Genomic DNA, 27,502 nt, shown 5'->3' on the forward strand with positions numbered 1-27,502 from the left:
ACGAGGGGTCCCTCATTTTCACAGGTCGGTGATTTTTTGGAGGGGGGCTCAGACCCAGGGACACTAGGAAGGGGGAGACTCCCCATCTAGGCAGCCCCCCCCCCATATCACCATGACAGCAGCTGCCCGGAGTGACCAGATTAGCTAAGCTGCTTAAGGGAACAGGAGGCCGGCAGCCGGGGTTGGCTCAGAGCCGGGGGTGGGGTGGGGGGGAGAAGGGGCATCTGCCAGGGGGGGGAGGGGACAGGGCCCTTACACAGTGTGCATGGGGGGCTGGATCACCCTGTGGTGTCTGAGAGGGGAGTGGGGGCTGGTGGGTTAGAGCAGGGGGGTGGTGGGTTAGAGGGGGGAGCGCTGGGAGGGGAGTGGGGGGTCAGAGCAGGGAGGTTGGGAGCCAGGACTCCTGGGTTCTCTCCCCAGCTCTGGGAGGGAAGTGGGGGCTGGGAGGTCAGAGCAGGGAGGGGTTGGGAGCCAGGACTCCTGGGTTCTCTCCCCCACTCTGGCAGAGGAGTGACAGGACAGGTGGTTTCTATCCCCGCTTAGGGCCCGTGAGGACATTACGGGGGAGCAGGGTACCCAGGTCTCATCCCCTGCTATGGCCACGGGTGCCAGCCTGGCTGAGCCCAGCTCCCGGGAGCGGGTCCCATGCCTGGGGCGGGCTGACCCACGGCCCCCGAACGGTTAATGCAGCCGGCCCAGCTGCTCAGATCCCGGTATTTGGGGCTGTCGGGGAATTAAACCACCAGCATCGTGCAAATGCCCAACGCGCCACCTGGCACTGGGCTACCCCCCCCCACGGCAGCGCAAATCCACTCGCACTGGGTGCCCTCTGGAGAGCGGCCATGGAGCCCACAGAGCCGGGGAGGGGGCCCCGGAGTCCTGGCTCCCAGCCCCCCCTGCTCTAACCACCAGCCCCCCACTCCCCTCCCAGAGCTGGGGAGAGAACCCAGGAGTCCTGGCTCCCAGCCCCCCCTGCTCTAACCGCCAGCCCCCACTCCCCTCCCAGAGCCGGGGAGAGAACCCAGGAGTCCTGGCTCCCAGCCCCCCTGCTCTAACCACCAGCCCCCACTCCCCTCCCAGAGCCAGGGAGAGAACCCAGGACTCCTGGCTCCCAGACCCCCCCCCTGCTCTAATCCCCAGCCCCCACTCCCCTCCCAGAGCCAGGGAGAGAACCCAGGAGTCCTGGCTCCCAGCCCCCCCTGCTCTAACCCACCAGCCCCCACTCCCCTCCCAGAGCCGGGGAGAGAACCCAGGAATCCTGGCTCCCAGCCCCCACTCCCCTCCCAGAGCCGGGGAGAGAACCCAGGAGTCCTGGCTCCCAGCCCCCCCTGCTCAAATCCACCAGCCCCCACTCCCCTCCCAGAGCCGGGGAGAGAACCCAGGAGTCCTGGCTCCCAGCCCCCACTCCCCTCCTAGAACTGTGGCGAGAACCCAGGAGTCCTGGCTCCCAGCCCCATGGCTCTGATTGCTAGATCGCACTGAGACTCAGTTTCCCTGTGTTTTGCATTGCTACCCCATGAGGGGGGGGGAAGGGTTACGCCTGCTTTTGGGGCAGCTGCGGCTGCCACCTGGGGGTCTGGGCCACGGCTCGCGAGCCCCCCACCCAGGCACCCTGCAGCCAGCCGGGGGCCTCCCTCTGGCAACTCCCCACTTGCTCCCCCGCCAGCGGGACGCTCCGGGGAAGCCGTGAGGGGGCCCCACACGGAACCACGGCCGCCCTCCCAGCCCGAGTACAGGGGCACCCCCCCCCAATTCTGCCCCCAGCTCCGGGAGGGGGGCGGGGAGCCAGGACTCCTGGGTTCCGCACATGCGGGAACCAGCCGCAGCCCTGCCCCGGCGCTGGTACCGGAGCGTCCCGGCGGGGCATTAGGGGAACTGCCCCATTCCCCGTCCCCCTGAGCCAGCCAGTCCCCGCCCTGGGGCCGGGGGGGAGCCGGCGCCCCCTAGAGGGGACAGGCCCCTGCCCCATTCCCCGCCCCCCTGCCCCAGCCAGTCCCCGCCCTGGGGCCGGGGGGGAGCCGGCGCCCCCTAGAGGGGACAGGCCCCTGCCCCACTCCCCGCCCCCCTGAGCCAGGCAGTCCCCGCCCTGGGGTGGGGTGGGAGCCGGCGCCCCCTAGAGGGGACAGGCCCCTGCCCCATTCCCCGCCCCCCCGAGCCAGCCAGTCCCCGCCCTGGGACCAGATGGGAGCCGGCGCCCCCTAGAGGGGACAGGCCCCTGCCCCATTCCCTGCCCCCCTGAGCCAGCCAGTCCCCGCCCTGGGGTCGGGTGGGAGCCGGCGCCCCCCAGAGGGGACAGGCCCCTGCCCCATTCCCCGCCCCCCTGAGCCAGCCAGTCCCCGCCCTGGGGCCGGGTGGGAGCCGGTGCCCCCCAGAGGGGACAGGGCCCTGCCCCATTCCCCGCCCCCCTGAGCCAGCCAGTCCCTGCCCTGGGGCCGGGGGGGAGCCGGCGCCCCCTAGAGGGGACAGGCCCCTGCCCCATTCCCCGCCCCCCTGAGCCAGCCAGTCCCCGCCCTGCGGCCCGGATGGGCCCACGGCAAGACACTTGCTGCCTGTGCCGACCCCTGTCTGTCCAGCAGCAGCGGGTCGCCCCATTGCCAGGCACGAGCGGGTGCCCTCTGCCCCACGGCTGCCCCCCAGGGGGCCAGAGGCGCCGGCACCGAAGGGAAGGCTGCTGGAATGGGAGACAAACACTTTAATTCACCGAGGAGCCGCCACCATGGAGCTGGGATCTGCCCGGGACAACCTCAGCGTCCGCCCGGCTCATGGAAGGGCTGAACGTGCCCACTAATGTCACACCCCCCTTGGCAAAGGGCTGGGGGCCAGGACTCCTGGGTTCTCTCCCTGGCTCTGGGAGGGGAGTGGGGGCTGGTGGGTTAGAGCAGGGGGGGCTGGGAGCCAGGACTCCTGGGTTCTCTCCCTGGCTCTGGGAGGGGAGTGGGGGCTGGTGGGTTAGAGCAGGGGGGGCTGGGAGCCAGGACTCCTGGGTTCTCTCCCCGGCTCTGGGAGGGGAGTGGGGGCTGGTGGGTTAGAGCAGGGGGTGCTGGGAGCCAGGACTCCTGAGTTCTCTCTCCGGCTCTGGGAGGGGAGTGGGGGCTGGTGGTTAGAGCAGGGGGGCCTGGGAGCCAGGACTCCTGGGTTCTCTCCCTGGCTCTGGGAGGGGAGTGGGGGCTGGTGGGTTAGAGCAGGGGATGCTGGGAGCCAGGACTCCTGGGTTCTCTCTCCAGCTCTGGGAGGGGAGTGGGGGCTGGTGGTTAGAGCGGGGGGGGGCTGGGAGCCAGGACTCCTGGGTTCTATTCCTATGGCTGGACGGGGATTGGGGCCTAGGGCAGCGGAGGATGAATGTCAGGAACCTCCCTCCTGAGCTCCTGCTCTAACCACCAGCCCCTGCTCCCCTCCCAGAGCCAGGGAGAGAACCCAGGAGTCCTGGCTCCCAGCCCCCCAACATCCCTGCTCTACTCACTTAGACCCCACTCCCCTCCCAGACTGAGCAAGCCCCCCCCCAGCTGGACCCCTGGGTGGGTGGGGGGTGCGCCAGCCTGCAGGGAATTGTGGGACGTGGGCTCACCCGGCGGGCCAGCCCGTCTGATCTGTGCAGGGGGCGGGAGGGTGAGCCGGGGGCAGCCCCGTGTCGTGTCCGGAGGGCTGGGGGCGGCGCCGCCGGGTGCCAGCTGGGGGGCCGGGGGGGAGCTCAGCCGGCCCGGGCCGAGAAGAAGGGGAGGCCGCGGATGAAGCCGTCGAGCTTGGCGCGGAAGAGCTCGCTCTGGATGGGTTCGCTCAGGCTGCACAGCGGGTTCTTCACCACGAACTCCACGTAGATCTGTGGGGTGGGGGGGAGGGAGAGCATGGGCGGAGGGAAGAGAACCCAGGAGTCCTGGCTCCCAGCCCCCCCTGCTCTGACCCACCAGCCTCCACTCCCCTCCCAGAGCCGGGGAGAGAACCCAGGAGTCCTGGCTCCCAGCCCCCCCTACTCTGACCCACCAGTCCCCGCTCCCCTCCCAGAGCCAGGGAGAGAACCCAGGAGTCCTGGCTCCCAGCCCCCCCTGCTCTAACCCACCAGCCCCCACTCCCCTCCCAGTGCTGGGGAGAGAACCCAGGCGTCCTGGCTCCCAGTCCCCCCTGCTCTAACCCACCAGCCCCCAACTCACCTCCCAGAGCCGCGGAGAGAACCCAGGAGTCCGGGCTCCCAGCCCCCCTGCTCTAACCACCAGCCCCCACGCCCCTCCCAGAGCCAGGGAGAGAACCCAGGAGTCCTGGCTCCCAGCCCCCCTGCTCTAACCACCAGCCCCCACTCCCCTCCCAGCGCCGGGGAGAGAAGCCAGGAGTCCTGGCTCCCAGCCCCCCCTGCTCTGACCCACTAGCCCCCGCTCCCCTCCCAGAGCCGGGGAGAGAACCCAGGAGTCCTGGCTCCCAGCCCCCTCTGCTCTAACCCACCAGCCCCACTACCCTCCCAGTGCTGGGGAGAGAACCCAGGAGTCCTGGCTCCCAGCCCCCCTGCTCTAACCCACCAGCCCCCACGTCCCTCCCAGAGCCGGGGAGAGAACCCAGGAGTCCTGGCTCCCAGCCCCCCCTGCTCTAACCCACCAGCCCGCACGCCCCTCCCAGCGCCGGGGAGAGAACCCAGGAGTCCGGGCCCCCAGCCCCCCGCCGTGCAGGGCCCAGGCGCCGTGGGGCCAGCCCCAGACTCACGTTGCTGTAGATCTGGTGGAGCACGTCCCGGATGTTCCCCACGCCCAGGTCCGTGTTCATGACGACCTTCAGGCCGCTGGGCGTCTCGTAGTAATGGAGCTTGTACTTGCTGGTCTGGAAGGCCAGGAACCCGTCCTTCCTGCCCCGCGCGGCTAAGGAACGTGAGGGGGGGCTGCCCCCCCCCGGAGAGACCCCCCCAAAACTCCCCACCCGCCCCCAGCTCCGTCCCCCAGCCCGGCACGTGGATCGAGAACCTCCCCCACCCCACACAGCCCATCGCCTGGACTGAGACGCCCCCGACCCTACACAGCCCCCTGCTGGGACCCCCCAGGCCAGCACATGGACCGAGACCCCCCCAGACCAGCACATGGACAGAGACCCCCCAGATCCTACACAGCCCCCGGCTGGGACCCCCCAGGCCAGCACATGGACCGAGACCCCCCCAGATCCTACACAGCCCCCGGCTGGGACCCCCCAGGCCAGCACATGGACCGAGACCCCCCCAGATCCTACACAGCCCCCGGCTGGGACCCCCCAGGCCAGCACATGGACAGAGACGCCCCCGACCCTACACAGCCCCCGGCTGGGACCCCCCAGGCCAGCACATGGACAGAGACCCCCCCAGATCCTACACAGCCCCCGGCTGGGACCCCCCAGGCCAGCACATGGACCGAGACCCCCCCAGATCCTACACAGCCCCCTGCTGGGACCCCCCTGGCCAGCACATGGACAGAGACCCCCCAGATCCTACACAGCCCCTGCTGGGACCCCCCCAGCCCAGCACATGGACAGAGACCCCCCCCAGACCCTACAGAGCTCCCGCCAGTCCCCTGCTGGGCCCCCCCCAGCCCATCGCCTGGACAGAGACCCCCCCAGATCCTACACAGCCCCCTGCTGCCCCCCCCAGCCCAGCACATGGACTGAGACCCCCCAGACCCTATACAGCCCCCTGCTGGTCCCCCAGGCCAGCACATGGACAGACACCCCCCGCAAACCCTACACAGCCCCCCCCAGCCCCCTGCTGCCCCCCCCCAGCCCATCACATGGACAGAGACCCCCCCCCCAGATCCTACACAGCCCCCACCAGCCCCCTGCTGGCCCCCCCGACCCTGCACAGCCCCCGCCCCCCAGCGGAGCCCCCCGGCGGGGCAGAAGGATACATGTCGAGGGGGCTCATCTTGCCGACGAAGGAGCGCATGGAGAAGAGCATGCCGTACATGAGTTTGAACTCCTGGGGGGGGGCAGCGAGAGAGAGGGCAGGGTGAGACCCCCCCCCTCGCCACAGCGGGGCTGGGGCGAGCGGCAGGGCGGGCACCTCCTCCCCCGCAGTGGGGCGGCCGCCGCCAGGGCTAGCTAAGGGCCCCCCCCGTGTCTCTCCTGGCGCCCCACGGGCGCAGCCCCCCAGGCCGAGGTGTGTGTGCGTGGGGGGGGGTCTCACCTCGTCCTTGGAGATGCCGGCCTGTTTCTTGCGGTGCCACTCGCTGTAGTGCAGGCAGATCCCGTTGCGGTCGAAGAGGTACAGGTTGTGCACCGTCATCTGGGGGGACGGGCAACCAAGGGGGCAGGACACGGGGGGGGGGGGGAGAAGGGCAAACAAGGGGGTGGGGGAGCAGAGACCTTAGTTACTGGGCTCATTCGTTTCCTTCTGGTTTTCTCCCTTCCCCCGCCCCTCTCAAGCCCCCCCATGGAGCCCCACGGTCTCTCCCAGCCCCCCCCCTCCGAGCCCACCTTTCCCCCAGCTGCCCCACAACCCACCCCAGCCCCCCAAGGCCCCACCTTCCATTCAACCAACCCCCTGCCCGTCCCCCAACAGCCCCATCCCCCCACCCTCGCCCCCCACCGCCACAACACTGACCCCCCCCCCCTACCGCCCCAACTCTGCCCCTCCCCCCCAACCGCCCCCTTCCCCCAACTCTGCCCCTCCCCCAAACCACCCCCAGCCCCTCCCCCTACCGCCCCAACTCTGCCCCTCCCCCCAACCACCCCCTTCCCCCAACTCTGCCCCTCCCCCAAACCACCCCCAGCCCCACCCCCTTCCCCCAACCGCCCCAATTCTGCCCCTCCCCCCAACCACCCCGAACTCTGCCCCTCCCCCCAACCACCCCCAGCTTGAGCCCCTCCCCCAACCACCCCTTCCCCCAACCGCCCCAACTCTGCCCCTCCCCCCAAACCACCCCCTTCCCCCACCCTCCTCCCCCAGCCACCCCCAGCTCCGCCCCTCCCCCCAACCACCCCCAGCTCCAGCCCCTCCCCCAGCCGCCCCAACTCTGCCCCTCCCCCCAACCGCCCCAACTCTGCCCCTCCCCCAAACCACCCCCTTCCCCCCAACCTCCCCGAACTCTGCCCCTCCCCCAACCACCCCCAGCTTGAGCCCCTCCCCCAACCACCCCTTCCCCCAACCGCCCCAACTCTGCCCCTCCCCCCAAACCACCCCCTTCCCCCAACCTCCTCCCCCAGCCACCCCCAGCTCCGCCCCTCCCCCCAACCCCCCCCAGCTCCAGCCCCTCCCCCAGCCGCCCCAACTCTGCCCCTCCCCCCAACCGCCCCAACTCTGCCCCTCCCCAACCACCCCTTCCCCCCAACCTCCCCGAACTCTGCCCCTCCCCCAACCACCCCAGCTCGTGCCCCTCCCCCACCCGCGCCAACTCTGCCCCTCCCCCCAACCGCCCCAACTCTGCCCCTCCCCCAAACCACCCCCGTCCCCCCAACCTCCCCGAACTCTGCCCCTCCCCCAACCACCCCCAGCTTGAGCCCCTCCCCCAACCGCCCCAACTCTGCCCCTCCCCCCAAACCACCCCCTTCCCCCAACCTCCTCCCCCAGCCACCCCCAGCTCCGGCACCTCCCCCAACCGCCCCCACCCCATCCCCAAATCACCCCTGCCCCCCACCCCCAGCAGCCCCCCGCCCCTGCCCCCCCAAACCACCGCCAGCCCCGCCCCCAAAGGACCTCTGCCCCCCAACCACCCCAACTCTGCCCCACCCCAGCCCCTCCCCCAACCACCCCCCCGCTCCAGCCCCGCCCCCGCCCTCTCTCCCACCCTCTCGCACCTCGGCCCCGGCCGCTCCGCCGCTGCTCGCCCCGCCCCCACCGCCGCCGGCTTCTTCCCTTCCGCCCCGCGCGCCGCCGCTTCCGCTTCCGCCCCGCGCGCCGGCCCTTGCCCCGCACCAAGATGGCGGCGGCCGCCTCGCGCCCAGGTGCCCGGTGGGCGGGGGTGGGGTGGGGTGGGGTGGGGCGCGCGCGCGGGGCAGGTGGCGGGGAGTCGGTTGGGCGGGGCGGGGCGGGGCCGGGCGGCGTGAGGGAAGGGGGCGGGGCTGGAGCGCTGGGGGCGGGGCTGGAGCGCGGCGAGGCAGGGGGCGGGGCAGGAGCGCTGGGGGCGGGGCTGGAGCGTCGCGGGGCAGGGGGCGGGGCTGGAGCGCTGGGGGCGGGGCTGGAGCGTCGCGGGGCAGGGGGCGGGGCTGGAGCGCTGGGGGCGGGGCTGGAGCGCGGCGAGGCAGGGGGCGGGGCTGGAGCGTTGCGGGGCAGGAGCGCTGGGGGCGGGGCTGGAGCTCAGGGAGGCAGGGGGCGGGGCTGGAGCGCTGGGGGCGGGGCTGGAGCGTCGCGGGGCAGGGGGCGGGGCTGGGGCATTGGGGGCGGGGCTTGGAGAGCAGTTGGGGGTGCGGCTGGGCAGCCCCGTGGGGGGAGGGGTTTTTCCCAAGGGGGGAGAGACAGGAGCCCTGTGGGGCTGGAGGGGGGGATGGGCTTGGGGAGACCCCTGTGGGGCTGGAGGGGGGTTGGGCTGGGGGAGACTCCTGTGGGGCTGGAGGGGGGCTGGGCTGGGGCAGATCCCTGTGGGGCTGGAGGGGGGGCTGGGCTGGGGGAGACCCCTGTGGGGCTGGAGAGGAGGAGGGGCTGCGGGAGATCCCTGTGGGGCTGGAGGAGGGGCTGGGCTGGGGGAGATCCCTGTGGGGCTGGAGTGGGGGATGGGCTGGGGGAGACCCCTGTGGGGCTGGAGGGGGGTTGGGCTGGGAAGACTCCTGTGGGGCTGGAGGGGGGGATGGGCTGGGGAGACCCCTGTGGGGCTGGATGAGGGGCTGGGCTGCGGCAGATCCCTGTGGGGTGGAGGGGGGGCTGGGCTGGGGGAGATCCCTGTGGGGCTGGAGGGGGGGCTGGGCTGGGGGAGACCCCTGTGGGGCTGGAGGCGGGGCTGGGCTGGGGGAGATCCCTGTGGGGCTGGAGAGGGGGCTGGGCTGGGGGAGATCCCTGTGGGGCTGGAGGGGGGGCTGGGCTGGGGGAGATCCCTGTGGGGCTGGAGGGGGGCGGGGCTGGGGGAGATCCCTGTGGGGCTGGAGGAGGGGCTGGGCTGGGGGAGATCCCTGTGGGGCTGGAGGGGAGGATGGGCTGGGGAGATCCCTGTGGGGCTGGAGGGGGGTCTGGGCTGGGGGAGATCCCTGTGGGGCTGGAGGGGGGTCTGGGCTGGGGGAGATCCCTGTGGGGCTGGAGGGGGGGATGGGCTGGGGGAGATCCCTGTGGGGCTGGAGGGGGGGATGGGCTGGGGAGATCCCTGTGGGGTTGGAGGGGGGTCTGGGCTGGGGGAGATCCCTGTGGGGTTGGAGGGGGTCTGGGCTGGGGGAGATCCCTGTGGGGCTGGAGGGGGGCTGGGCTGGGGGAGATCCCTGTGGGGCTGGAGGAGGGGCTGGGCTGGGGGACATCCCTGTGGGGCGGGAGGAGGGGCGGGGCTGGGGGAGATCCCTGTGGGGCTGGAGGGGGGGCGGGGCTGGGGGAGATCCCTGGGGGGCTGGAGGGGGGGCGGGGCTGGGGGAGATCCCTGGGGGGCTGGAGGTGGTCGCCCCTTTGGGGGGAGGGGCTAACGGAATCATGGGGGGATGGGGAGACCCTGGTGGTGCTGGTGGCCGGGCTGGGTCCCCCCCTGACTGCTCTGTGCCCCCCTCAATCCCTGCACCCCCAGGGTCCGTGCGGAGCCCCAGCCTGGAGCGCCCCCCGGCCGCTGTGGGCCTGGCGTGAGGGGCCCAGCCCCTCCCCCCCACCTCCGGCAGGTGAGTGCTGCTGTCTGCCCCATAGCAGGGTCCCCCCCTCCCTGGGGGTTGCCCCCCTGGTTGCCCCCCCCCAGGGGGGCTGGAGCAGCTTCTACATCGGCGCTGCCTCCCCCTGGCTGGGTCAGACCCACAGGGCTCAGGGTGCGGGGGCGACCCCAACCTGCCCTGAGTGATGAGGCATGGGGGAGGGTCCAATATGCTCAGGACTCCTGGGTTCTCTCCCCAGCTCTGGGAGGGGAGTGGGGGCTAGTAAAGGGGGGGGGCTGGGAGCCAGGACTCCTGGGTTCTCTCCGTAGCTCTGCGGGGGGAGTGGGGGGCTAGTGGTTAGAATGGGGAGGGGCTTGGAAGCCAGGGCTCCTGGGTTCTCTCCCCGGTCTGGGAGGGGAGTGGGGGCTAGTAGTTAAAGCAGGGAGGGGGCTGGGAGCCAGGACTCCTGGGTTCTCTCCCTAGCTCTGGGGGGGATTGGGGGGCTAGTGGTTAGAATGGGGAGGGGCTTGGAAGCCAGGGCTCCTGGGTTCTATCCTGGCTGTGCGTGTATGTGTGTCAGAGTCCCTCTACTGCTCTCAGCTAGGGAGATTCCTGCTAGTGAGTGACTGTGTGGTGCTATATTGTGTGTGTGTCAGAGCTCCTTTACTGCTCTCAGTGGGGGTGTTTCCTGTGGGTCTGTGGCTGTCTGTGTGTGTCAGAGCCTCTCTACTGCTCACGACCAAGGGGGACTCCCCGGGCGACAAGCCGGCAGTTCCCCAGTCCCTTCGGCGAGCGCACGGCCCCCCCCATGGCGGAGAAAGGCCCCTGCCCCGGGCTGGGCGCCTCCCTGCGCAGCGAGGACCTGCTCAGCGACATGGAGCCGCTGCCCCTCTCGGCCCCGGCCACCCCGGCCCAGCCCTTCGGCTCCGAGGTGACGGCCCAGCTCTACGCCTCCCTGCGCCGGAGCCGTCAGGCCGAGCTGGACGCCTGCTCCCAGCTGCGGCCGCCCGAGCTGGACGCCCTGGCCGAGGAGCTGAGCCGCACGCTCTCGGCCGGGGTGGAGGCTAGCGCCCGTAGGAAGGTAAGGAGAGGGGGGCTGTGGGGCCGGGCGGTGGGGCAGGCGGTGGGGCTGGGCGGCATTGACGGCCGTGTCTGGATCCTCCGGCAGGGCGGCGAGTCGCGGCATGTGGCCGAGATGGAGACCGTGAGGTCGCACCTGAGGACCATGCTGCAGGATTCCCGCGAGCTGCCCCCTGGTGAGTGGGGTGGGGGCAGTCAGGGCTGGAGTGGGAACAGCCGCCCCGCCCCAGAGGTGGCTGCATCTCGGCGCCGGGCGAGGGGTCCCCGGGTAACCGGGTTGGCTCAGCCCCCCGTGAAGCTGCCTGGCCCCTGTGTGAGGGAACAGGGCTGCCCTGCCTGGGGCCTTGGCTAGACCACGGGCTCCCACCCCCCTCCCAGAGCCAGGGAGAGAACCCAGGAGTCCTGGCTCCCAGCCCCCCCCCCCCGCTCTAACCTACCAGCCCCCACTCCCCTCCCAGAGCCGGGGAGAGAACCCAGGAGTCCTGGCTCCCAGCCCCCCCTGCTCTAACCACCAGCCCCCACTCCCCTCCCAGAGCCGGGGAGAGAACCCAGGAGTCCTGGCTCCCAGCCCCCGCTGCTCTAACCCACCAGCCCCCACTCCCCTCCCAGCGCCGGGGAGAGAACCCAGGAGTCCTGGCTCCCAGACCCCCCTGCTCTAACCACCAGCCCCCACTCCCCTCCCAGAGCCGGGGAGAGAACCCAGGAGTCCTGGCTCCCAGCCCCCCCTGCTCTAACCCACCAGCCCCCACTCCCCTCCCAGAGCTGGGGAGAGAACCCAGGAGTCCTGGCTCCCAGGCCCCCTGCTCTAACCACCAGCCCCCACTCCCCTCCCAGAGCCGGGGAGGGAACCCAGGAGTCCTGGCTCCCAGCCCCCCTGCTCTAACCACTAACCCCCATTCCCCTCCCAGAGCCAGGGGGTGGTTGTGTCACAAGGGGAGCGGCACGCGCTGCCCATGGGGTGGGACACGGGGGCCGGAGCTCCCCAGCAGATCTGGAGGACGGTGTCGCTGAGCAGCCGGCCCCTTTCTCCAGCAGGGGGCGCCCTTGGCCTGGGGACGGCAGAGCGGAAGGACGACGACTCCTTTGAGAGCGACAGCACCACTGCCCTCCTCGCGTGAGTGCTGGGCGGGGGCAGGTTAAAATCCCCCACCCAAGAGGTGGGCGCATCTCAGCGCCGGGCGAGGGGTCCCTGGGTAACCGGCCGCCCCGCCCCAGAGGTGGCTGCATCTCAGCGCCGGGCGAGGGGTCCCCGGGTAACCGGCCGCCCCGCCCCAGAGGTGGCTGCATCTCAGCGCCGGGCGAGGGGTCCCTGGGTCACCGGCCGCCCCGCCCCAGAGGTGGCTGCATCTCAGCACCGGGCGAGGGGTCCCCGGGTAACCGGCCGCCCCGCCCCAGAGGTGGCTGCATCTCAGCGCCGGGCGAGGGGTCCCTGGGTCACCGGCCGCCCCGCCCCAGAGGTGGCTGCATCTCAGCGCCGGGCGAGGGGTCCCCGGGTAACCGGCCGCCCCGCCCCAGAGGTGGCTGCATCTCAGCGCCGGGCGAGGGGTCCCTGGGTAACCGGCCGCCCCGCCCCAGAGGTGGCTACATCTCAGCGCCGGGCGAGGGGTCCCTGGGTAACCGGCCGCCCCGCCCCAGAGGTGGCTGCATCTCAGCGCCGGGCGAGGGGTCCCTGGGTAACCGGCCGCCCCGCCCCAGAGGTGGCTGCATCTCCGCGCCGGGCGAGGGGTCCCTGGGTAACTGGCCGCCCCGCCCCAGAGGTGGCTGCATCTCAGCGCCGGGCGAGGGGGCCCTGGGTAACCGGCTGCCCCACCCCAGAGGTGGGCGCATCTCAGCGCCGGGCGAGGGGTCCCCGGGTCACCGGCCGCCCCGCCCCAGAGGTGGCTGCGTCTCGGCATCGGCACCCACAGCCACCCTGGAGAGAGCTGGGGGGAAGGGGGGACTGTGGGTGCCGGCCTGTCCGGGGGCCCCCTAACCCCCTGCCCGATTTCAGCGCCAGGCCCCTGCAGGAGCTCTCCCCGCCCGGCTCGCTGTGCGGCCTGGAGGAGCTGTTTCCCCGCTACGCCAGCCTGCGCCTTGGCACCCCCCCTGAGCCCGCGCCCGCCACGGAGCCCCTGCTGCTGAAGGAGGCGCTGGCCAAGGAGCGGGCCCGCCGGAAGGTGAGGGGCGGGGCCCCGGGCTGGTCTCCCAGGATCCTTTGCGCCCAGCTCCCCCGGTGAATGTATTTCGGGAGCGGTGTACCCCGTACCTGTGTGTACCAGCGGTGTATACGCATGGAGGGGAGGGTGTACAGGGGTGTGTGTAGGTCTGCACCTGGGGGTGTGTATGCCCTGGGGGTGCTCACCTGGTGGGTGTGGAGGGGTGTATACCTGGGGAGGGACGTACCCAGAGTGTGTGTAAACACATGCCAGAGGGGTTGTGGGGGTGTGTTTACAGGTACTGGGGCTGGACGGGTGGGTGTACCTGGGAAGGGGTGTACCTAAGGGGTGTGTGTGTGTGTGTGTGTACAAGTACAGGGGCTGGGCGGCCGGGTGTACTTGGGGAGGGGTGTAGCCAGGGTGGGGGTGTGGGTGTTTACATGTCCAGGGGCTGGGCGGGTGTACCTGGGAAGGGGTGTACCTAAGGGGTGTGTGTGTGTGTGTTTACAAGTACAGGGGCTGGGCGGGCGGGTGTACTTGGGGAGGGGTGTAGCCAGGGTGTGGGTGTGGGTGTTTACAAGTACAGGGGCTGGGCGGGCGGGTGTACCCGGGAAGGGGTGTACCTAAGGGGTGTGGGTGTGTGTTTACAGGTACTGGGGCTGGACGGGTGGGTGTACCTAAGGGGTGTGTGTGTGTGTGTGTGTGTTTACAAGTACAGGGGCTGGGCGGGTGGGTGTACTTGGGGAGGGGTGTACCCAGGGTGGGGGTGTGGGTGTTTACACGTACTGGGGTGGGCAGGTGTGCCCAGGGAGGGGTGTACCTGGGGTGGAGGTGTGTGCTTGGTGGGCGGGTGTACCTGGGGTGGTGTGTAACGAGGCTGTAGGTATGTGTGTGTGTGTGTGTTTACATTACAGGGTGTACCTGGGGCAGGGGAGTGGGTTTTTATGAACCAGTGCTGGGCAGGCGGGTGTACCTGGGGAGGGGTGTACCCAGTGTGTGTGTTGCCACGTAGCGGGGCTGGGCTGGCGGCTGTACTCGGATATACCTGGGGTGGTGTGTGTGTTTACACCTACTGGGGCTGGGTGGGCGGATGTATCTGGGGAGGGGTGTGTGTGTGTGTGTGTGTTTACACCTACCGGGGCTGGGTGGGCGGCTGTACCTGGGGACGGCTGTACCTGGGGTGGTGTGTGTGTTTACACATGCGGGGGCTGGGCAAGTGAGTGTACCTGGGGAGGGGTGTGTGTGTGGGTGTTTACACATACTGGGGCGGGTGGGTGTACCTGGGGAGGGGTGTACCCGGGGTACTGTGTGTGTTTACACCGGGAGGGGCGGGTGGGTGTACCTGGGGAGGGGTGTACCCGGGGTACTGTGTGTGTTTACACCGGGAGGGGCGGGTGGGCGTACCCGGGGTAGTGTGTGTGTTTACACGTGCTGGGTGTACCTGGGGAGGGTGTAGCCAGGCTGTGTGTCTGCTCTGTGTGTGTGTGTGTGTGTGTACTTGGAGGGGTGTGGGGCTGGCTAAGGTGATTCTAACCCATCGCGGGGGGGGAGGCAGGGCTGGATGGGCACATTGGTCTCATCTGGGGTGGGGGTGGGGTGAGAGGGACCCCCAGCTGGGTGGGCCCATTGCACTGCCCGTGGGGGGCGAACTGGAGCTCAGGATCAGCACTCCTGGGTTCTCTCCCCGGCTCTGGGAGGGGTGTGGGGGCTGGTGGGTTAGAGCAGGGGGGGCTGGGAGCCAGGACTCCTGGGTTCTCTCCCCGGCTCTGGGAGGGGTGTAGGGGCTGGTGGGTTAGAGCAGGGGGGGCTGGGAGCCAGGACTCCTGGGTTCTCCCCCCAGCTCTGGGAGGGCAGTGGGGGCTGGTGGGTGAGAGCAGGGGGGGCTGGGAGCCAGGACTCCTGGGTTCTATTCCTGGCTCTGGGAGGGGTGTGGGGGCTGGTGGGTTAGAGCAGGGGGGTTGGGAGCCAGGACTCCTGGGTTCTCTCCCTGGCTCTGGTAGGAGAGTGGGGTTGAGTGGTTAGACTGGGGGCAGGGCAGCGGGAGTCTGGGAACCAGGACTCCTGGGTTCTCCCCCCAGCTCTGGGAGGGGAGTGGGGGCTGGTGGATTAGAGCAGGGGGGGCTGGGAGCCAGGACTCCTGGGTTCTCTCACTGGCTCTGGGAGGAGAGTGGGGGCTGGTGGGTCAGAGCAGGGGGGGCTGGGAGGCAGGACTCCTGGGTTCTCCCCCCCAGCTCTGGGAGGGGAGTGGGGGCTGGCGGGTTAGAGCAGGGGGGGCTGGGAGCCAGGACTCCTCGGTTCTCTCCCCGGCTCTGGGAGGGGCGTGGGGTTGAGTGGTTAGACTGGGGGCGGCGGCAGGCTGGGAGCCAGGACTCCTGGGTTCTCTCTCAGGTCCTCCAGGGGTCCGTGGCTATTCAGTGTGTTTCTCTGCTGCTCTGTGAATCCGGACGGGCTGGATTTCAATGTCTCGTCATTAGTTTTACAAGGTCCCGGGAGTCCCGGCTTCCCCTCGCCCCCACTAGCCCCCTGTGAGGGGGGAGGTGGAATCTGATGGTCCCTGCTGTTGGGGCGAAGAAGGGACCCTTTGTCACCCACTGCCCCTGGATACTAGGTGCATCCTCAGGGCAGGCCACTGTGCCCGGGCAGAAGCCAAGGGGAGCCGGCTCCCGGGGCAGGGAATGGGGCCCCTGCTGGCATCTGCCCCTGCCCTTGTCTAAGGAGTTGCCAGCCAGTCCGGGGGCGGGGAGAGGGGGGTGCTTTGTGGCCCTCACTACCCTGAAGTACTGTCTATGGGATGTGTTTGAGCGCGTGTCATATGCCCCGTACTGCAAGCCAGTTTGGGGATTCCCCGGGCACTGGTGGGTTTGGTGCGGTGGGCCTCGGCTGAGCCGAGAGGCTCTGGCTGAGCCTGTGGCATGGCCCGCAGGGAGCTGGGGGGCGACCCCCCCCGGCCCCGGTACTGACCCCTGCTTTCCTCGCAGCACTGTGAGCGGCACGTGCAGGGTCTGCAGAGCCGGGCCCTGGAGCTGCAGCAGCAGCTGGCCGCAGCCATCTCCGCTGACATGAAGAAGGACAGTATGATCGAGCAGCTGGACAAGGTGAACGGGGGCCGTGGGTCGGGAGTGGGGGGGCACCGGCAGAGCTGCGTGGGGGGCAGGGCTGGGCTGGCAGGGGGGGGTGAGGGGCGCCGGCAGGGCCATGCCCCACGGCGCCCTCCTTTGCCCTCTCCTCTGGCAGACCCTGGCCAAGGTGGTGGAGGGCTGGAACCGGCAGGAGGCGGAGCGGACGGAGCTGCTGCGGGGGCTGCAGGCGGAGAAGGCGGCGGGGCAGCGGGCGCTGAGCGAGCAGCAGGAGGTGAGTGGCGAGCCGGCGGGGGAGCGCGGGGGGGGCGAGCCGGCCGCCCGGCGCCGCCCTGAGCCCCGGTGCGTCTCCCCCCGCAGAGGGCGGCGCAGCTGGAGGCGCGGCTGGAGCAGGCGCTGGAGGCCCTGAGCAGGGAGCAGCAGGCGGCGAGCCAGCAGCGGGAGGAGGCGGCGGCGCTGGTAAGAATCCCCTGCCCGAGCTGAACGGGGCCCAGAGAGCCGAGCGCCGGAGCCCACGGGGACCGCAGCTCCCAGCATGCTCTGCTTCCAGTAGGGCCGGGCGCTGGACCCCCTGGGAACTGCAGATCCCAGCATGCCCTGCTTCCCGTAGGGCCGGGCGCTGGACCCCCTGGGAACCGCAGCTCCCAGCATGCTCTGCTCCTCCTAGAGCCGGGCACCGGAGCCCTTGGGGACCACAGCTCCCAGCATGCTCTGCTTCCATAGGGCCGGGCGCCGGAGCCCACAGGGACCGCAGCTCCCAGCATGCCCTGCTCCCCATAGAGCCGGGCGCTGGAGCCCACGGGGACCGCAGCTCCCAGCATGCTCTGCTCCCCATAGAGCCGGGCGCCGGAGCCCACGGGGACTGCAGCTCCCAGCATGCCCTGCTCCCCATAGAGCCGGGCGCCGGAGCCCACGGGGACCGCAGCTCCCAGCATGCCCTGCTCCCCATAGAGCTGGGTGCCGGAGCCCACGGGTACCACAGCTCCCAGCATGCCCTGCTCCCCATAGGGCCGGGCGCCGGAGCCCACGGGGACCGCAGCTCCCAGCATGCCCTGCTCCCCATAGAGCCGGGCGCCGGAGCCCACGGGTACCGCAGCTCCCAGCATGCCCTGCTCCCCATAGAGCCGGGCGCCGGAGCCCACGGGTACCGCAGCTCCCAGCATGCCCTGCTCCCCATAGAGCCGGGCGCCGGAGCCCTCGGGTACCACAGCTCCCAGCATGCCCTGCTCCCCATAGGGCCGGGTGCCGGAGCCCACGGGGACGGCAGCTCCCAGCATGCTCTGCTCCTCCTAGAGCCGGGCGCCGGAGCCCTTGGGGACCACAGCTCCCAGCATGCCCTGCTCCCCATAGAGCCGGGCGCCGGAGCCCACGGGTACCGCAGCTCCCAGCACGCCCTGCTGCCCCCCTCACCCCTGTGTCCCGTCCCCCACTCTCCCCGCAGCAGGAGGAGAAGGCGGGGCTGCTGCGGAGCCTGGAGGCGGAGCGCCAGCGCGGGCGGGGGCTGCAGGCGGAGCGGGCGCACGGGCAGCGCCAGCTGGAGGCGCTGCGGGCCACGCTGGAGGAGCAGCAGGCGGGCTGGGCGCAGCGGGAGCGCCAGCTGGAGCAGCGCTGCCAGGCGCTGCAGGACGAGAGCGCCGGGCAGCTGGAGCGAGAGAAGGTGAGACCCCCCCCCCCAGCCCTGTGCCCACCTCCTCTCTGCCCCCTGCAGCGGAGTGGGGGCTGGTGGGTCAGAGCAGGGGGGCTGGGAGCCAGGACTCCTGGGTTCTCTCCCCGGCTCTGGGAGGGGAGTGGGGGCTGGTGGGTTGGAGCAGGGGGGGCTGGGAGCCAGGACTCCTGGGTTCTCTCCCCCACTCTGGGAGGGGAGTGGGGGCTGGTGGGTTAGAGCAGGGGGGCTGGGAGCCAGGACTCCTGGGTTCTCTCCCCGGCTCTGGGAGGGGAGTAGGGGCTGGTGGTTAGAGCAGGAGGGGGCGGGAACCAGGACTCCTGGGTTCTCTCCCCGGCTCTGGGAGCGGAGTGGGGGCTGGTGGGTTAGAGCGGGGGGGGGGCTGGGAGCCAGGACTCCTGGGTTCTCTCCCAGGCTCTGGGAGGGGAGTGGGGGCTGGTGGGTCAGAGCAGGGGGGGCTGGGAGCCAGGACTCCTGGGTTCTCTCCCTGGCGCTGGGAGGAGAGTGGGGGCTGGTGGGTTAGAGCAGGGGGGGCTGGGAGCCAGGACTCCTGGGTTCTGTCCCCGGCTCTGGGAGGGGAGTGGGGGCTGGTGGGTTAGAGCAGGGGGGGCTGGGAGCCAGGACTCCTGGGTTCTCTCCCCGGCTCTGGGAGGGGAGTAGGGGCTGGTGGGTTAGAGCATTGGGGGCTGGGAGCCAGGACTCCTGGGTTCTGTCCCCGGCACTGGGAGGGGAGTGGGGGCTGGTGGGTTAGAGCAGGAGGGGCTGGGAGCCAGGACTCCTGGGTTCTCTCCCAGGCTCTGGGAGGGGAGTGGGGGCTGGTGGGTTAGAGCGGGCGGGCTGGGGGCCAGGACTCCTGGGTTCTCTCCCCGGCGCTGGGAGGGGAGTGGGGGCTGGTGGGTTAGAACAGGGGTGCTGGGAGCCAGGACTCCTGGGTTCTCTCCCCGGCTCTGGGAGGGGAATGGGGGCTGGTGGGTTAGAGCGGGCGGGCTGGGGGCCAGGACTCCTGGGTTCTCTCCCCGGCTCTGGGAGGGGAGTGGGGGCTGGTGGGTTAGAACAGGGCGGGCTGGGAGCCAGCACTCCTGGGTTCTCTCCCCGGCTCTGGGAGGGGAGTGGGGGCTGGTGGGTTAGAGCAGGAGGGGGCGGGAACCAGGACTCCTGGGTTCTCTCCCTGGCTCTGGGAGGGGAGTGGGGGCTGGTGGGTTAGAGCAGGGGGGGCTGGGAGCCAGGACTCCTGGGTTCTCTCCCCGGCTCTGGGAGGGGAGTGGGGGCTGGTGGGTTAGAACAGGGGGGCTGGGAGCCAGGACTCCTGGGTTTTCTCCCCGGCTCTGGGAGGGGAGTGGGGGCTGGTGGGTTAGAGCAGGAGGGGGCGGGAACCAGGACTCCTGGGTTCTCTCCCCGGCTCTGGGAGGGGAGTGGGGGCTGGTGGGTTAGAGCGGGGCGGCTGGGTTCTGCCCCGGCTGGAGCCGGGCAGTGCGGGGCAGTGGTCAGCCCCGGGGCTGCCCCTCCGGCTGTCCCTTTGCCAGGCAGCCGTGCAGCGGGAGGCCCAGCGCGCGGCGGACGCCCAGCAGGTCCTGGCCGCGGCGCAGGCCGACGCCCAGCGCCTGGAGAGCGAGCTGGAGGCAGCGCGGAGCGAGCGGGACGGGCTGCAGATGGAGATCAGCCTGGTGAAGGTACTGGGGCCTGTCCCCTCTAGGGGGCGCCGGCTCCCCCCCCGGCTCCAGGGCGGGGACTGGCTGGCTCGGGGGGGCGGGGAATGGGGCAGGGGGGGTGTCCCCGGCTGCCAGCAGAGACCCCCTGTGCCCCCAGGCGCGGTGCGAGGCCCAGAAGGCGAAGCTGGAGGCGGAGCTGAAGGTGGCGCTGGAGCAGCAGGTGACGGAGCGGCTGGCGCGGGTGCACGAGGACAGTTTGCGGCAGACGGGCGCCATGCGGGAGCAGCACAGGTACCCCCCCGACTCCTCGCCCCACGGCCGCCCCCCTCCCAGCCCCTGGGTCCCAGCTCCCCCCCCGCGGGTGGGGCCGGAGGGGGGGCCCCGTGCCCGCTGCTCAGCCCGGCCTTTCTCCCCTCCCGCCTCAGGAAGCAGCTGCTGGAGCTCAGCGGGCACCACGAGCGGGAGCTGGGCAGTCAGCTGGCGCAGTTCCGGGCCGAGCTGGGCGAGCGCGAGGAGCGTCAGCGGCGCCTGGTGGAGGACTATGAGCTGAGGTACCGGGCCGGCCCCGGGGACCCCTCGCCCGGCGCTGAGATGTGGCCACCTCTGGGTCGGGGCGGCCGGTTACCCGGGGACCCCTCGCCCGGCGCTGAGACGCGGCCACCTCTGGGGCGGGGCGGCCGGTTACCCGGGGACCCCTCGCCCGGCGCTGAGATGCGGCCACCTCTGGGGCGGGGCGGCCGGTTACCCGGGGACCCCTTGCCCGGCGCTGAGATGCGGCCACCTCTGGGGTGGGGCGGCCGGTTACCCGGGGACCCCTCGCCCGGCGCCGAGATGCGGCCACCTCTGGGGTGGGGCGGCCGGTTACCCGGGGACCCCTTGCCCGGCGCCGAGATGCGGCCACCTCTGGGGTGGGGCGGCCGGTTACCCGGGGACCCCTTGCCCGGCGCCGAGATGCGGCCACCTCTGGGGCGGGGCGGTCGGTGACCCGGGGACCCCTCGCCCGGCGCTGAGATGCGGCCACCTCTGGGGCGGGGCGGCCGGTTACCCGGGGACTCCTCGCCCGGCGCTGAGATGCGGCCACCTCTGGGGCGGGGCGGTCGGTTACCCGGGGACTCCTCGCCCGGCGCTGAGATGCGGCCACCTCTGGGGTGGGGCGGCCGGTTACCCAGGCCAGGCTGTGCCCCTGGGGCGCCCCCACAGCAGAGCGCCGACAGCCCCCCTTCTCTGCAGGCTGGCCAGGCAGGAGGAGGCGGCGCGGGAGCTGCAGGCCGGGAAGTGGCGGCTGGAGGCCCAGCGAGCGGACATGGTGGCCCGGCTCCAGGCCATGATGCAGTCGCACTGGAACGAGGCCCTGCGGGTGCTGACCGGCGATTCCTCCTCTCAGTCCCCCGCCAAGGGCCCCCGCCAGGTGAGAGCCAGGGGAACCCAGGAGTCCTGGCCCCCCAACCCCCGTGCTCTAACCCACCAGCCCCCACTCCCCTCCCAGAGCCGGGGAGAGAACCCAGGAGTCCTGGCTCCCAGCCCCCCCTGCTCTAACCCACCAGCCCCCACTCCTCTCCCAGAGCCGGGGAGAGAACCCAGGAGTCCTGGCTCCCAGCCCCCCTGCTCTAACCACCAGCCCCCACTCCCCTCCCAGAGCCGGGGAGAGAACCCAGGAGTCCTGGCTCCCAGCCCCCCTGCTCTAACCACCAGCCCCCACTCCTCTCCCAGAGCTGGGGAGAGAACCCAGGAGTCCTGGCTCCCAGCCCCCCCTGCTCTAACCACCAGCCCCCACTCCCCTCCCAGAGCTGGGGAGAGAACCCAGGAGTCCTGGCTCCCAGCGCCCCCTGCTCCAACCACCAGCCCCCACTCCCAGAGCCGGGGAGAGAACCCAGGAGTCCTGTTCTTATCCCCTGCCCTGCCTCTGGTTTCTAACCCCCCCATCTCTGTCCCCCAACAGCCTCCCGTCTCCGCCGCCGCCTCCCTCTCCGAGCCGGAGCGCCTGGGCCAGCCCCCCAGCCCCGCCCCGCCCGGGAAGCCGGACCCCCGCGGCGGCGGCGGCGCCGGGGACGGCGAGGGGGGCGGCTGGGCCTTCGCCCAAGCCGTGCCCCTGCAGCCCGTCACCCAGCGCAGCTCCCTGGCGCCGGCGCGGGGTCCCGAGCGCTTCCCGCCCCTGGCGCCGGGCGGGGGCGTCTCCGCCGAGCTGGCCCAGCTCCTGAACCAGAGCCTCCTGAGCCAGCCGGGCTTCCAGCCGCTGGAGCCGCAGCTCGACGACTCCGCCGGCCCAGGTACGGGGCGCGGGGGGCGCCCCCCAGCCCAGCACCGGCTCCGGGGAAGGGCCAGCCGGGCGGGGGGCTGGGAGCAGCTCCCCCCCCCGGCTGGCCTCACTGGCTGAGATGCAGCTGGCTCTGGGGTGGAGCGCGGGGCTGTTTGTGCGGGGATCACCTGGGCAGCATGAGAGGTGTCCCCCGCTCCCTGCCCCACAGCGCCCCCTAGCGCCGCCCTGGGGCCAGCCATGTCGGCCATGGGAGAGCGCCCCCTGCTGAGCCCCCTGCCCCACAGCGCCCCCTAGCGCCGCCCTGGGGCCAGCCCTACCTGCCAGGGGAGAGTGTCCCCTGCCGAGCCCTCTGCCCCACTCCCTGCCCCACAGCGCCCCCTAGCGCTGCCCTGGGGCCTGCCACGTCGGCCAGGGGAGAGCGCCCCCTGCCCTGCTCCCTGCCCCACAGCGCCCCCTAGCGCTGCCCTGGGGCCAGCCCCCTGCCAGGGGAGAGCGCCCCCTGCTGAGCCCCCCCGTCCTGCTCCCTGCCCCACAGCGCCCCCTAGCGCCGCCCTGGGGCCAACCCTGGCTGCCGGGGGAGAGCGCCCCCTGCTGAGCCCCCCTGCCCCGCTCCCTGCCCCACAGCGCCCCCTAGTGCCAGCCCTGCCTGCCTGGGGAGAGCACCCCCTGCTGCCTCTGCTCTGCTCCCTGCCCCACAGCGCCCCCTAGCGCCGCCCTGGGGCTGGCACCTGAGGTTGGGAGGGAACTGGGTTGTGCTGCCCTGACCCCTTTTTCCTGCCCAGGGCTGAGCTCGCGCCCCCCTCCCCTGGCGGAGCCCCCCTACCCCGAGGACGAGGGGGGGGCCAGCGACGGCGAGACCCCCCCAAGCAGCAGCCTGGAGAGTGGGGGGCGGGTGCCCCCGGAGCTGCAGTATTACATGTCGCTGGTAGGAGCCTGGCCGTGGGGGGGGTTCTGGCCAGGGAGGGTGGGGGGCTGGGGACCGGCTGCGCGTGTGGGGCAGGGGTGGGGGTCAGTGGGGGGGGTACCCGGCTGCTCACGTCTGCCCCCGCCCCCCCCCCCGTCTTTCTCTCAGCTGCTGGAGCAGATGCCGAGTGACGCCCCCAGGCAGGAGGGGCCGGGGGGTGAGAGTCCCCCCCGCCCCACGGGCCAGGCCCAGCCCCACACCCAGCCAGGTAAGGCTGCCCCACCTTAGTCCCCCCCCCCAAGCAGCCCCAGGCCTGCCCCACATGGGTCCCGCCCCAGGCGGATGCCTCCCCTCCAGTGCCCCGGGTCCCGCTCTCCCCCCCACCCGCCCTGGGGCCTGTCCCATGTGGGTCTAGCAGCCCAGGCCCCGCCCCTATGCCCCCCACAGGCCCCGCCCCCGTGGGTCCCGCCCCCCCGGTCACAGCGGTGTGGCATGGCCCGGCCCCCGTGTGATCCCCCCCCCAGCCCGGTCTCCTCTGCCTGCAGGCTCGGCCCGGGACCACCCCCCCTCGCTGTGGGAGCCGCTCCGGCCCCACGGCCCCCCGCGCGCCCCCCCCGCCGCCGCCGCTGTGCAGAAGACCAAGGTGCCGCTCGCCAGAGCCAGCTACGGGCAGCGGAACCTGGAGCCGCCGAGCCCCCCGCAGCGCCCAGCCGGTGAGCCCAGCCCCACTCCCTGCCCCACAGCGCCCCCTAGCGCCGCCCTGGGGCCAGCCCTGCCTGCCAGGGGAGAGCGCCCCCTGCTGAGCCCCTGCCCAGCTCCCTGCCCCACAGCACCCCCTAGCGCCCCCTGGGGCCAGCCCCCTGCCAGGGGAGAGCGCCCCCTGCTGAGTCCCCGCCCAGCTCCCTGCCCCACAGCGCCCCCTAGCTCCGCCCTGGGGCCAGCCCTGCCTGCCAGGGGACAGTGCCCCCTGCTGAGCCCCGCCCAGCTCCCTGCCCCACAGCTCCCCCTAGCACCCCCTGGGGCCAGCCCCCTGCCAGGGGAGAGTGCCCCCTGCTGAGCACCTGCCCTACAGCGCCCCCTAGTGCCCTGGGGCCAGCCCTGCCTTCCGGGGAGAGCACCCCCTGCTGAGCCCCTGCCCCACAGCGCCCCCTAGTGCCCTGGGGCCAGCCCTGTCTGCCGGGGGAGAGCACCCCCTGCTGAGCCCTCTGCCCTGCTCCCTGCCCCACAGTGCCCCCTAGTGCCCTGGGGCCAGCCCTGCTTGCCAGGGGAGAGTGCCCCCTGCTGAGCCCCCTGCTCCCTGCCCCACAGCGCCCCCCTAGCGCTGCCCTGGGGCCAACCCTGCCTGCCAGGGGAGAGCGCCCCCTGCTGAACCCTCTGCCCCGCTCCCTGCCCCACAGCACCCCCTAGTGCCGCCCTGGGGCCAGCTGCCCCTCCCGCTGCCCTGGCTCACCCCGTCTCTCTCGGCAGGGGGCGAGGGGGGCGTCCTGTCCCCCCGGCAGGTGGCCGAGGTCTCCCGCCTGCTGCGGCTGCATCAGGCCAAGGGCCGGGTGGCGCCCTCCTCCGAGGAGCTGCTCGCCTACCTGCGCTCCGGCGACGGCAGCGGGTAAGGCCGGCGCTGCGCCCGCCCCACGGCCTCCGGGCTCCACCCCACTGCTAGGGACCCCGGGGGGCGGGGCTTACACCCCGAGGGGACTACAACTCCCAGAGTGCACGGCTCTGCCCCGCCTTGCATGCTGGGAGGTGTAGTTCCCTAGCGGATGCAGTTAGTCTCCCCATTGACACAGGGACACGAAACTTAGGATATGGGTCCGGGCGTGGGGGGATCCCCCCATCTACACCCCTGTCAGCTCGGTTTAGGACTCCTGGGTTCTCTCCCTGGCTCTGGGAGGGAAGTGGGGCTGGTGGGTCAGAGCGGGGGGAGCTGGGAGCCAGGACTCCTGGGTTCTCTCCCCGGCTCTGGGAGGGAAGTGGGGGCTGGTGGGTGAGAGCAGGGCGGGGCTGAGAGCTAGGACTCCTGGGTTCTCTCCCCGGCTCTGGGAGGGGAGTGGGGGCTGGTGGGTTAGAGCAGGGGGTGGGTTCTCTCCCCGGCTCTGGGAGGGGAGTGGGGGCTGGTGGTTAGAGCAGGGGGGGCTGGGAGCCAGGACTCCTGGGTTCTCTCCCTGGCTCTGGGAAGGCAGTGGGGGCTGGTGGTTAGAGCAGGGGGGGCTGGGAGCCAGGACTCCTGGGTTCTCTCCCCGGCTCTGGGAGGGGAGTGGGGGCTGGTGGTTAGAGCAGGGGGCGCTGGGAGCCAGGACTCCTGGGTTCTCTCCCCGGCTCTGGGAGGGGAGTGGGGGCTGGTGGTTAGAGCAGGGGGGGCTGGGAGCCAGGACTCCTGGGTTCTCTCCCCGACTCTGGGAGGGGAGTGGGGGCTGGTGGTTAGAGCAGGGGGGGCTGGGAGCCAGGACTCCTGGGTTCTCTCCCGGCTCCGGGAGGGGAGTGGGGGCTGCTGGGTCAGAGCAGAGGGGGCTGGGAGCCAGGACTCCTGGGTTCTCTCCCGGCTCTGGGTGGGGAGTTGGGGCTGGTGGGTCAGATCAGGGGGGTTCTGGGAGCCAGGACTCCTGGGTTCTCTCCCCGGCTCTGGGAGGGCAGTGGGGGCTGGTGGTTAGAGCAGGGGGGGCTGGGAGCCAGGACTCCTGGGTTCTCTCGGCCAAGAGTTCCATTCCCGTCTGCTGCTCCCCAGGCCCGACGTGAAGGGCGACGGGAGCCAGGTGAACCCGTCCGCCCGCCGGAACCTCGACCCCAGGCTGCCCGAGGCCGGCAGGAGAGAGGTGAGTCTGCCACGGGCTGGGGGGGATGGGCGCTGTCAGCGTTGGGGGGCTCTGGGGGTGCTGGGCGCCGTGGGGGGCTGTGAGGCTGGGCTCTGGGGGTGATAGGCTCTGGGCGCCGTGGGGATTGCTATGGGGCAGGGCGCCGAGGGGGACGGGCGCCTGGCACCCTGAGGGGCTGCCCCCTTCCCCCGCGGCCTGGGGCTCTGTTTCCGGCCGCTCACCCTCCCCCCCCCCACCGCTCTCCCGCAGGTGGGTCCCCCCCGGCGCCCGTCCGGCCCCCGGCCCGGCCCCGAGAAGACCCACGGCCCTGCCAAGGGCGGGCGGAAGGCGGCCCAGCTCGGCGCCCGGCCCAGCAAGGGGGGCGGCGTGTGGCGATGAAGCGGGGTCCCCGCGGGGCGTCCTGATGCCGGCACCCCCTGGACACAGACCTGCTGCCCGAGGGGCCCCGTTCTCAGCCCCGGTTCGCATGTTGCGGTGGTGCCAGGGTGGCCCGTGGGGCAGCGGGCCTGGGCTGCCCCCTGTTGGCCCCGTGTTGCGTTGCTCTAAGTTATTGCCCCCCCGCGTGGGGGGCGCTGTTGGTTATTTTTCTAAATAAAGAAGAGTTGGGTTTTGCAGCAGATCCGGGGCCGTGATTGGGGGGCCCGGCCCCCCCAGCCCTTCGCTCCCGCGCCCTCCTCCGGGCAGGGCAGCGAGGCTGGGCGTCGCCCAATGGGAGCAGCCCTCCGGGCCCATCTACCCCGGCGTCCCGCCTCCCTGCTGCTCTGCATCAGCCCCCCCGGGCCCATCTACCCCGGCGTCCCGCCTGCTGCTCTGCATCAGCCCCCCGGGCCCATCTACCCCGGCGTCCTGCCTGCTGCTCTGCATCAGCCCCCCCGGGCCCATCTACCCCGGCGTCCCGCCTGCTGCTCTGCATCAGCCCCCCGGGCCCATCTACCCCGGCGTCCTGCCTGCTGCTCTGCGTCAGCCCCCCGGGCCCATCTACCCCGGCGTCCCGCCTGCTGCTCTGCGTCACTTCCACGGGCCCATCTACCCCGGCGTCCCGCCTGCTGCTCTGCATTAGCCCCCCGGGCCCATCTACCCCGGCGTCCCGCCTGCTGCTCTGCATCACTTCCACGGGCCCATCTACCCCGGTGTCCCGCCTCTGCTCTGCGTCACCTCCACGGGCCCATCTACCCTGGCGTCCCGCCTCCTCCCTGCTGCCCAGCTCAGCCCCACGGGCCCATCTACCCTGGTATCCTGCCTCCTCCCTGCTGCTCTGCATCAGCCTCACGGGCCCATCTACCCCAGCGTCCCGCCTCTTCCCTGCTGCTCTGCATCAGCCTCACGGGCCCAGCTACCTCGGCGTCCCGCCTCCTGCCTGCCACCCGGCTCAGCCCCATGGGCCCAGCTACCCCGGTATCCCGCCTCCTGCCTGCCGCCTGCCTCAGCCCCATGGGCCCATCTACCCCGGCGTCCCGCCTCCTGCCTGCTGCTCTGCATCACCTCCACGGGGCCATCTACCCCGGCGTCCCGCCTCCTCCCTGCTGCTCTGCTCAGCCCCATGGACCCATCTACCCTGGTATCCCGCCTCCTCCCTGCTGCTCTGCATCAGCCCCATGGGCCCATCTACCCCGGCGTCCCGCCTCCTGCCTGCCACCCGGCTCAGCCCCATGGGCCCAGCTACCCCGGTATCCCACCTCCTGCCTGCCGCCTGCCTCAGCCCCATGGGCCCATCTACCCCGGCGTCCCGCCTCCTGCCTGCTGCTCTGCATCACCTCCACGGGGCCATCTACCCCGGTGTCCCGCCTCCTCCCTGCTGCTCTGCATCAGCCCCATGGGCCCATCTACCCCGGCGTCCCGCCTCCTCCCTGCCGCCCGGCTCAGCCCCATGGGCCCATCTACCCTGGCATCCCGCCTCTTCCCTGCTGCCCGGCTCAGCCCCACGGGCCCATCTACCCCAGTATCCCGCCTCCTGCCTGCCACCCGGCTCAGCCCCATAGGCCCATCTACCCCGGCGTCCCGCCTCCTCCCTGCTGCTCTGCATCAGCTCCACGGGCCCATCTACCCCGGCGTCCCGCCTCCTGCCTGCCCAGAGTAGCGGAGCCTGTGCAGCGATTGGCAGAGCTGGGTTTGCCGTGGGGAGGGCTCCCTCCGCCCCCCCGTGCCCAGCCCCTCCCCCCAGGCTGGGCACTGCCATCTGCTGCCCCCCCCGCCTCTCCCCCTGGCAGCGCAGGGCGATCAGGCCGCCGTGATTAGCTCTAATC

At 71.9% G+C, this 27,502-nt stretch overlaps 2 protein-coding genes across 5 annotated transcripts; one reads left to right on the forward strand and one right to left on the reverse strand.

The window, feature by feature from the left end:
* Positions 1-3,214: 3,214 nt before the first annotated feature.
* Positions 3,215-7,864, reverse strand: TRAPPC1 (trafficking protein particle complex subunit 1). Of its 2 annotated transcripts, none has more exons than XM_045001526.1 (5): positions 7,735-7,864; positions 6,125-6,223; positions 5,847-5,863; positions 4,687-4,825; positions 3,215-3,817 (listed from the first exon to the last, which is right to left on the reverse strand). In XM_045001526.1, the coding sequence occupies exons 2-5, from the start codon at positions 6,221-6,223 to the stop codon at positions 3,689-3,691; spliced, it is 384 nt and encodes a 127-aa protein (XP_044857461.1). In that variant the 5' UTR covers positions 7,735-7,864; the 3' UTR covers positions 3,215-3,688. The 2 variants fall into 2 exon arrangements, with proteins under 2 accessions (XP_044857461.1, XP_044857460.1); XM_045001525.1 differs by having other exon boundaries at positions 3,456-3,817; positions 5,847-5,917.
* Positions 7,839-26,038, forward strand: CNTROB (centrobin, centriole duplication and spindle assembly protein). Of its 3 annotated transcripts, none has more exons than XM_045001522.1 (21): positions 7,839-7,881; positions 9,633-9,720; positions 10,432-10,768; positions 10,856-10,943; positions 11,800-11,881; positions 12,758-12,923; positions 15,881-15,997; positions 16,137-16,253; positions 16,340-16,438; positions 17,424-17,636; positions 19,166-19,312; positions 19,449-19,582; positions 19,717-19,842; positions 20,522-20,699; positions 21,228-21,558; positions 22,331-22,473; positions 22,621-22,720; positions 22,998-23,165; positions 23,920-24,055; positions 25,172-25,259; positions 25,509-26,038. In XM_045001522.1, the coding sequence occupies exons 3-21, from the start codon at positions 10,496-10,498 to the stop codon at positions 25,635-25,637; spliced, it is 2,835 nt and encodes a 944-aa protein (XP_044857457.1). In that variant the 5' UTR covers positions 7,839-7,881; positions 9,633-9,720; positions 10,432-10,495; the 3' UTR covers positions 25,638-26,038. The 3 variants fall into 3 exon arrangements, with proteins under 3 accessions (XP_044857457.1, XP_044857458.1, XP_044857456.1); XM_045001523.1 differs by having other exon boundaries at positions 11,803-11,881; positions 17,421-17,636; XM_045001521.1 differs by having other exon boundaries at positions 17,421-17,636; positions 21,231-21,558; positions 25,509-26,037.
* Positions 26,039-27,502: the final 1,464 nt, after the last annotated feature.

The sequence above is a fragment of the Mauremys mutica genome, unplaced genomic scaffold, assembly GCF_020497125.1.
Source record: "Mauremys mutica isolate MM-2020 ecotype Southern unplaced genomic scaffold, ASM2049712v1 Super-Scaffold_277, whole genome shotgun sequence".
NCBI classification, from domain to species: Eukaryota; Metazoa; Chordata; order Testudines; family Geoemydidae; genus Mauremys; species Mauremys mutica.